The following is a 9,611-nucleotide window of genomic DNA, read 5'->3' as shown; positions in this document are numbered from 1 at the left end:
ACGAAGGGGAAACAAGAAGCGGCCACGTGCTGTAAGGCAAAGCCAAGTAGGTTCCTAGAGAGAGGGAAAAGGAGCCAAAATAAGGCTGCCTAGAGAAAGGGAAAGGGAAGCCAATGAGCAGCTTCGTACGCTCGGCTCATCCTTTTCTTCGTAGAAACCACCTTTTTTGAGGGAATCCACACGCTAAACCAAAAATATCAGCTCAATTTCACTCCAAATAAATCCCCAAACCAAACCAACCCCACTTTCTCTGCTTCATCTTCTTCACATAAACCTGCCCAAGTCTTGTGGAATGACGGACTATCAGTTACCACCCACCATGAATCTTTGGACCGACGATAATTCATCTGTTATGGAAGCTTTCATGACCTCTGATCTTTCTTCTATTTGGCCTCCGCCTCTATCCTCAGCATCCACTTCCACTTCCACACATCCTGCTCCTGCTCCTGTTCCTGCTGCTCTCAACCCTTCAAACTTCTCCCTTAATCAAGAGTCTCTTCAACACCGTCTCCAAGCGCTCATCGAAGGGGCTCGCGAGAGCTGGACTTACGCCATCTTTTGGCAGTCTTCCTACGATTACTCCGCCACTACCGTACTTGGTTGGGGCGATGGGTATTACAAAGGAGAAGAGGATAAAGGGAAAGCTAAGTCCAAAGCATCTTCTTCTTCTTCTCTCGCGGAACAAGAGCACCGGAAAAAAGTGCTTAGAGAACTTAACTCCTTGATTTCCGGATCCGCGGCTCCATCCGACGATGCCGTCGACGAAGAAGTCACCGACACCGAGTGGTTCTTTTTGGTTTCCATGACCCAGTCTTTCGTCAACGGCAACGGGCTTCCCGGACAAGCCTTTTTCAATTCGAGTCCGGTTTGGGTTGTGGGGTCAGACCGACTTGCGAGCTCCATGTGCGAGAGAGCGAGGCAAGCCCAGGTTTTCGGTTTGCAGACGATGGTTTGTATACCGTCGGCAAGTGGAGTTGTTGAGTTAGGTTCAACGGAAGTTATCACGCAAAGCTCAGATCTGATGAACAAGGTCCGGGTTTTGTTTAATTTCAATGCTGGAATTGAAGATGGTTCTTGGTCCGCTGATCAAGGAGAAAATGATCCTCCTTCACTTTGGATTAGTGATCCAAATCCTGGGGTCGAGCTCAAGGAAAGCAATAACAACAACAATAGTAGCAATCAGCAGATTCAGAAGTCGCCTCAGTTCTGTGACAACCGCAGTTCCAGTAGTTTAACCGAGAATCCCAGTTTCATTCCTACTGTAAATCAGCAGCAGAATCATCCGCAGGGGCAGAGTTTATGCTTGAATTTTTCGGATTATGGCTTTGATGGGAGCAGCAGTGTGAGGAATGGAAATTCGTCTTCTCATTTGTTGAAACCAGAAGCCGGGGAGATTTTGAATTTTGGTGAGAGTAAGCGAACTGGGAATAGAAATTTGTTTTCAGGGAACTCTCAGTTTTTGGTGGAGAATAAGAAGAGGTCGTCTACTTCAAGAGGGAACAATGAAGAAGAGATGCTTTCGTTTACTTCAGGCGTAATTTTGCCTTCTGGTGTGGTGAAATCAAGTTGGGGTGCTGGTGATTCAGATCACTCCGACATCGAAGCTTCTGTCGTAAAGGAGGCCGATAGTAGTAGAGTTGTGGAGCCGGAAAAGAGGCCTCGAAAACGAGGGAGAAAGCCGGCAAATGGAAGAGAAGAGCCTCTGAATCATGTCGAAGCAGAGCGTCAAAGAAGGGAGAAGCTTAACCAGAAGTTCTATGCCCTGCGTGCCGTGGTTCCTAACGTGTCGAAGATGGATAAAGCATCACTCTTGGGTGATGCAATTTCATATATCAACGAGCTCAAGTCAAAGCTACAAAATGCAGATGCGGAGAAAGATGAGTTGCACAACCATTTAGAGGCAATGAAGAAGGAATTGTCATGTACAGCACCACCAACACATGATCAAGAACACAGGATGTCTAACCACCTTGCCAGTAAACTGATAGATTTGGAGATTGATGCGAAAATTATCGGATGGGATGCAATGATCCAAATCCAATGCAGTAAAAAGAACCATCCAGCAGCAAGGTTAATGTTTGCCTTGAAGGAGCTAGACCTGGAAGTGCACCATGCCAGTGTATCAGTAATGAAAGACTTGATGATCCAACAAGCCACTGTGAAGATGGGGAGTCGATTTTACACGGCGGAGCAGCTAAAGATTGCCCTAACATCGAAGCTTGGAGATGGAAGATAGAGAGTATTGAGCAGAGCTTGATCTGAAACAAGCAATTGGGATCATTGGCTGCATGACTCTGGGACATTTTATGGCTCCCGCTAGCACAAGCTCTGTAAAAATAGTGTTGTTCTAGTTTGTTGGTAATAGTGTTTAGTGTAGTTAATAAGGATTTGAGGTAATCTTAATAAAAAAATGTCTCGAGTTTAATGTAAATAGCTTGTTATGAGTTTAACCTGAATGAACAAGTTCTGGTTTGTTGTTACCTTTTAATTAAGGCATTTGGAAGTCTGGTTTTATTGATCCTGGTACCATTGATGTTCTTGCTACCATTTTTGTTGAGAATGCTCTTGTGGGATGTTGATGCTTTTACGTTTTCAGTTCGAGATTTGGGTTATTTGGGTCCCTGTTTGCAAATATCTTGCAGTCGAAATTTTTTCCATGCCAGAAATGCACCGCATTTTTTACAGGCAAAAAGCTTTGTTTTTCTTGAATCTCTGAGGATTTCATGCGAAAAGCCAGTCTTTCTTCATCGCTCTTTCCTATTTTCAATTATTTCTCAGATTGTCATCTTTTTGTGCCACATAGGCAGAAGACCTATTCTGCGTCTTTGAAAGCACGCCTTACAATGCTTGCTTTCTGCCTATGTCACGGAACTTTGGGTATATGTTAGATTAAGATGAAATAAAAGAGAAAAGTAGGATCAAAAGTATGAAAAAAATTTATGTGTTTTTGTTCAAAAATAAATGCACACGATGCATGTCGAAGGCACATATTAGCATGAGCACGAACCATGCCGGAAGACGCGACGTGCATATATTAGTCTTCTAGAAAATGTTTCCTATAATATATGCCTTTATGCTACGTGACAGAAAGGGATACCAAGATGCTACTGCCGTTTAATTATTGAACTATAAACCAGAATTCTTGGTTTAACATAGAATTTTGAAACGCAGTGTTGAATATCGTATACCATGTACCGCTATATCAACAAATAACACGTTTTTCTAATCTTAAGTGAATCACGCCATTGTTGATTAAATAACCAGAATTCATATAATTTTTGGTACGCACGAAATTAGAATTTTGTTTACATACCACTGGGGCTAAACTCACGATATAATGCTTTCAAAATAAATAATTCACGATCTAATGCACTCCTTATATTATTTGCTGAAATTGGGTGAAATCAACAATGTGACCGTAGGTCGCCATGCCTTCCGGACGACCTACTACGTCGCCATGGCTTCCCAGGAGCTGTACAGAGATAATGGACGTCTGCATGGCACATGCACGTCCCCAACACCCCAACACAGGTCACCATGCACGTCCCCAACACCCCAACACAGGTCGCCATGCACTCCCAGCGACCTTGTAGGTCGCCAAGCAGTCCCGGAGACCAAGCTTTCCTTCACGTGCTCCCCTCCTGCTGCATGCATGTAGCGTGAAATCACCTGCTTCATTCAGCAATGCATGCATGTGAACCATTTGAGCCGTGAATTATTGGTGCAATTATTGAACCATTGCAGCGTGAAATCAGCTGCTATCATAGCTGCAATTGCACAATTATTGGTGAAATAATTGAGGCAGCCGGTGACACCTAAATTATATATGTGGTATGCATTATCGTGAGAACATAAAAGAAAGAAAGGGATAAGAGATTGTAGAAGAAGAAAGGGAGAAGATAAAGAAAGAAAGGGAGAAAGGAAAAGAAGAAGAAGAAAGGGAGATAAGGCTCTTGTGAGATAATTTTTTTTTATTTAAATTAGTTTATTATTATAAATGTTTAATTTGTTAGTTTAGGATTTATGGTAAAACAAAAATCAGTTAATTAGTTTGTTAATTTAGGGTTATATGATTGTTAGTTTAAGTTATATTATACATAAATAAAAAATTATTTAATTAGTATGTTTGATAGTTATATAGTTAAAAAATAATTAATTAGTTTGTTTTGTTAATTGTTAGTTATATAAACAAATTATTTAATTAGTTTGTGGTAGTTAAATAGTTAAGTTATATTTGTTTGTTGAATTTATATTATATAAAAAATTAGTTAGTAAGTTTATTAGTAGTATATTATAATGAAAAAATAGTTTATTAGTTTTAGTTATATAAAAGAATATTTTATTAGTTGTTTAAGGGTTTAGCGTTTACGTTTAACTTATATTTTAAAAAGTTTAGTTTGTTAGTTTATTAGTTTATTATATTATAAGTTATTATATTAAAGTTTAGTGTTGTAAATTAGTTAGTTAGTTTATATTAGATTATATTAAATGATTTTTTAAATATTGTTATTTAATTTTTTTTACAGATTCATCCAATGGCTGACCAAATTCCACTGTTGAGGCTTGACAATGAACATATTTCAAGTCATTTGGGAATAATGGTGAATAAAATATTTGTTTAATGAATTATAATTAATAAATATTTGAATATTATTTTATGATTGTGATAAATTTTTTGAAATATTTAATTACAGGAGGACGAGCAGCGAGTCCTTCATCTTCGGCTACATAAAGTGCCCAAGCCACACAGATTGATAGAAGAAAACTTGCAGGAGGCTGGATTTTGGTATGTAACATTTGTGCTAGATTACAAGTTGGTCCCAGGTTTGATCAATGCCTTGATTGAGCGTTGGAGACCAGAAACGCACACGTTTCATTTGTCGTGTGGCGAATGTACGATAACTCTGGAGGATGTGGCATTGTAACTCGGGGTCCAAACAAATGAGATGCCAGTGGTAATGTCACATGAGTTTAATAATGTGACACAACTTTGTAGCTTGTTTCTTGGGAAAACGCCCGTACCACCAGAGTGTAAAGGGTGGCGTGTGAGGTTGTCATGGTTGAAGAATGAATTTCAGTTTCAACCAAATAGTATGGAGCACGAAATTATATATGCAACACGAGCATATATATTACAGTTGATTGGGGGTATTTTAATGCCGGATAAATCCGGTAGTTATGTTCACACTCAGTATCTTCTTTTTTTAAAAATTTTTGAGAATAATAGGAAATATAGCTGGGGATCGGCGATATTGGCGTTCTTGTATCGTGAGATGTGCAAGGCGTCATTAGTCGTGAATGATAATAATACAGCAGAAATCGGTGGATGTCTGTTGCTGCTACAGTCATGGGCTTGGCATAGATTTCCGTTTCTGACACCGATTAGTCGAACTGCGGTTGACTTTCCGCTTGCCGGAAGGTAATATGAATTCTCTATTTTAATATAAAATATTAATTATAAAATAAAAATGACCATATTTTTGTTTTGATTGATATACAGATGGAGGCATAAAATTGAAGGCACGGGGTTGGTGCACAACAATATTAAAGAGTTCAGGCTAAAGATTTACATTAAGGCAAAAAATGAGGTATGTATAATCTGTTATTTTTAATTATTATTTAAATTAACTATATTATTTGATTTAAATAAATTTTATTGTTTTTGTAATTTTACAGTTTAAATGGAGACCATACATGAATGAAGAAATACTTGCGTTGATACCGCACGATATTTTAGATGGGTTTCAATATTGGTGTGCTGTTACACCATTGATCAATTTTGCTTTTGTTGAGATTCAATTTGGGGATAGAGTATTGAGGAAATTCCACTTCCACCAACTTATTCCGTGGAGTCCATGGGATCATGACCTCATCCAAATCTTAGATGGTCGTCGTCAGGTGAATTGGGTTGAGACGCATGACCAGCTGCACAGATTTGATGGTCGTCGTAAAGAAAATGTTAATTGGGTTGAGAAGCATGCAACCTACATTAATGCTTGGAACAATAGGGCTTCATTCATGCCAACTCTTGACGACATTCAAGACGACGACTTTAATTTTGAGACTTCGGCTTACCTTGCTTATTTTTTGGATAATGGAAAGCCATTCTTGACAACAATTGTAGAGAGACAATAATTTTTGAGGTTTAAGAAAAGATTTGGTAAAGCTGAATACTCTCTACCAAGTGGGAGTGGGAGTTCATCTCAACAACCTGAAGCGGAAATGACCGATGTGGATAATAGCGCACCACAACCGTTCGACGATGCATACATACCAGAGTTTGTGCAGCCTGATGCATCCATCTACTCATTACTAAATCATTACTATCAAATCATTACTAAATCATTAATATCAAATCATTAAATATTAATAATAAATTATTATTACTAATCATTACTATCAAATCATTAAAAATTAATAATAATTTCATTATTACTAATCATTAATAAATCATTAATATCAAATCATTAAATATTAATAATAATTTCATTATTACTAATCATTACTAAATCATTACTATCAAACCATTAAATATTAATAATAATTTCATCATTACTAATCATTACTAAATATTATAAATACATAGAAATTCATAGAAATAGATATATCATTACTAATGATGAGGCCTATATCTTGGTAAATTAGGACAATTGTTTTTTGAATGGCCTTCACCCCTACATAATCCGCATCTCTTTGCTTGACCTCTCTCTCTAGCATGAAAATCCATACTGGTATGAATACGAGTGGACTCAGGTCGACCCTTTGGACTTCTGCGAAGCATTGGATTTGGCAGCCATTCGTCATGATCTTTTCTGGGCCAATATGATTCATTCGGTATCTGTCTGAACGCATAGCTGTAGACATTTAATATCCTACGTAGGTGAAAACACTCATCAACATAAGTGTATGCGCTTACACCAGCATACATACATGCAGCGACTGCAAGAGCACATGAATATTTCCATGCCTGAAAACGACCACAATCACACCATTTCTGTCGTAAATCAACTCTAAATTTTTGGTCTTCTCCTCCGACGTTACGGCGTATGCACGACACGAAAAAAGTATGACCAACTCGGTCGAAATTATGAACAACCATTGATGTTGCCAATCGCTCATTTGCTTCCATTGATTCCACCACTGTAGGAGCCAAAGTTTTACCTCTATTTATGAGACTCTCTATTTCTTTGCCTTTGTCCGACCAAACTTTAGCCAATCTAAAGTACGTCTCTTTCATCACACTCGCAATTGGGAGATGGCGTGTACCTTTTAGTACCGAATTAATGGCCTCAACAAGGTTTGTGGTCATATGTCCGTATCTCCGACATTCATCGTATGCTTGCGACCATTTTTCCCGCGGTATTTTTGAAGCTCACTTCCAAACATACTGATCATCGTAAAATACCTTCAAATTCTCCAATCTCTTGTCAAAATTTGGTCGACGTAGTTCGTATCATGTTTCATAATATATTGTGTTAAACCCCAATTAAAAAAACCATGTAAAAATGCACAAATATTGAAAATAAAACTTACCCATGCTGACTATCTCGCTACGAATGTGTGTGTTATGAAATTGGTCGATACTATTATTGCCAATATGACGGATACAAAATGTCGAATATGCATACGGAGGTATCCAACGACTTCTTGGTCGTTCAATTGCCGCCAAAATACCCGTTCCTCTATCGGATATCAAGCAAACTCCATCTTTACGAACGACATATTGACGTAGATTGTTCAGAAAGAAATCCCAAGCCTCTGTTGTCTCTCCCTCAACAATGGCGAATGCAATTGGGAAGATATTTCGCTCACCATCTTGAGCAACTGCCATCAAAAGTACATGCCTATATTGACCATACAGCCACGTACCATCTACTTGGATCATACGTTTGCAAAATGGAAATCCTTCAATACATGCCTTGAATGCCCAAAATAGTCTATGAAATATTTTTTTCCCTGGCAGAAGTTGACCTTCTTCGTCATATGCAGGCATGGTTTGAAACTTCACTATGGTTCCTGGGATAAATCGCTTCATTGCTTGTAGCAAATGTGGTAGCTCATTGTACGATGTATCCCAATCTCCATACGTCAGCTTCATTGCCTTCATCTTCGCATTCCACACCTTGCCATATTTTACTTGATATCCAAATTGGCTTCGAATAGATGCAGCTAACACTGAACAAGATATCCTTGGATCCTTTTCAACCATCGCCTTCACGTATTCACATATTACATCGGAGTCCAATAGTCGGTGGTCTTGTTCGATGAAGTTTTGCAAACATATATGCGGACCATTGTACCTCGTGATGACCCAAACATCGTGCCTTTGATTTTTCGACACTCTGATCTTCTACTTGCACTCTAGGCCATATTTTACACACTTCGCGTATAGGGTTTTCTGGTTGGACTCTACAACATGGATATCAACATGGCATTTGATGCAGTACTCTTTAATCGCCAAGGTAGCTTCATTTTTTCCTCTGAATTGCACCCCAACTAAAAATTCACCAGAATTATCGAATGATTCAATCATTTGGTATGGAGGTAAATGTGGAATGTTTGGGAATTCAGGTGCCCTCATCGCATCATAGTCTATCTCGTACATGTGAGGAGTAGCTTCATACGGTGTCGGAACTTCATCAATTGCACCTCCACCAAAAATATTTTCGTCGCCGCCCAAAACGGGTTCTTCGGTTTCTTCATCTTCGCTTGAATCATCATGAATTTCTCCCCATCGATTTTCAGTGTCAATATCAACAACCAATTCCAGTATATTTCTCGTCTCATACTCTGCTGCTGCAGATGTCCCCCCGACTTCATTTACACTTTCCAATAGTGCCATAAAACTGTTTGAGAACTTGTATGTCGGATCCTCAAACTGACTATATAAAGCCATTTCAGATGGATTTTGAGCCACACCTCATGATGACCCAGGAACATCACATATGTTACGTACATTAACAAATAACTCAATAACTGCTATATTGGTTGACTCATGTAATCCAACCATGGTTCTAATATCATCATCTTCTTCAAGTGGAACTGCAGCATATCTGACTGGGTTGGGGCATATCATAAACCTATACCTCAAACCATCAACTGCAACTCGAATTTTTCTTTCTATCTTATGCTTCATTTCTATAAATGTGATGTCTTTTTTGAACATCATATTTATTGTTTTTTCAGACTGAAAAACTACTCCGACCTCATTTTCCATAATCTGTCCATTATAATGGACAATCGTAAAAAGTTGTTGCTCATTTTCTCTACAAATAAAAAAATAAATTAATTTAAATTAAAAAATTAGATAAGATAATTTCATAAATCATTAAATATAATATAATATACTATTATATTAATGATCAAATAAAATTTGTTATTTAATTTAATTGATTGATTACTAATATTACTAATAATGATTTAATAATTATTATTAATCTAATGATTTGATATTTAATGATTTAATAATAATATGATTTATTCATGATTACTAATAATTATTTATTATAAATATTTAATGATTTATATTTGATACTAATCATTTAGTAATTATTACTAATAATAATGATTAGTTTGCTAATATTTTTTATTTTTTAAAAATATCAAATAAA

General features: G+C 37.5%; 1 protein-coding gene and 1 long non-coding RNA gene across 2 annotated transcripts; one reads left to right on the top strand and one right to left on the bottom strand.

Moving 5' to 3' along the window:
- The first annotated feature begins 226 nt into the window (after positions 1-226).
- LOC120162783 (transcription factor MYC2-like) lies at positions 227-2,280 on the top strand. The gene has a single exon (XM_039172860.1). It carries the CDS (start codon positions 293-295, stop codon positions 2,234-2,236), a length of 1,944 nt encoding a protein of 647 aa, XP_039028791.1. The 5' UTR covers positions 227-292; the 3' UTR covers positions 2,237-2,280.
- A 130-nt stretch (positions 2,281-2,410) lies between these two features.
- On the bottom strand, positions 2,411-6,580 carry LOC120162786. The gene is made up of 3 exons (XR_005519573.1): positions 6,567-6,580; positions 3,314-3,315; positions 2,411-2,481 (listed from the first exon to the last, which is right to left on the bottom strand). It is a non-coding gene; the product is annotated as an uncharacterized LOC120162786 (long non-coding RNA).
- Positions 6,581-9,611: the final 3,031 nt, after the last annotated feature.

The sequence above is a fragment of the Hibiscus syriacus genome, unplaced genomic scaffold (assembly GCF_006381635.1).
Source record: "Hibiscus syriacus cultivar Baekdansim isolate YM2019G1 unplaced genomic scaffold, ASM638163v2 tig00111408_pilon, whole genome shotgun sequence".
NCBI classification, from domain to species: domain Eukaryota; kingdom Viridiplantae; phylum Streptophyta; class Magnoliopsida; order Malvales; family Malvaceae; genus Hibiscus; species Hibiscus syriacus.
This window is presented reverse-complemented; position numbering and strand designations above follow the sequence as displayed.

Bases quoted from the DNA above. Each gene is read 5' to 3' on its own strand.
- LOC120162783 (XM_039172860.1), top strand. From the start codon at position 293: ATGACGGACTATCAGTTACCACCCACCATGAATCTTTGGACCGACGAT.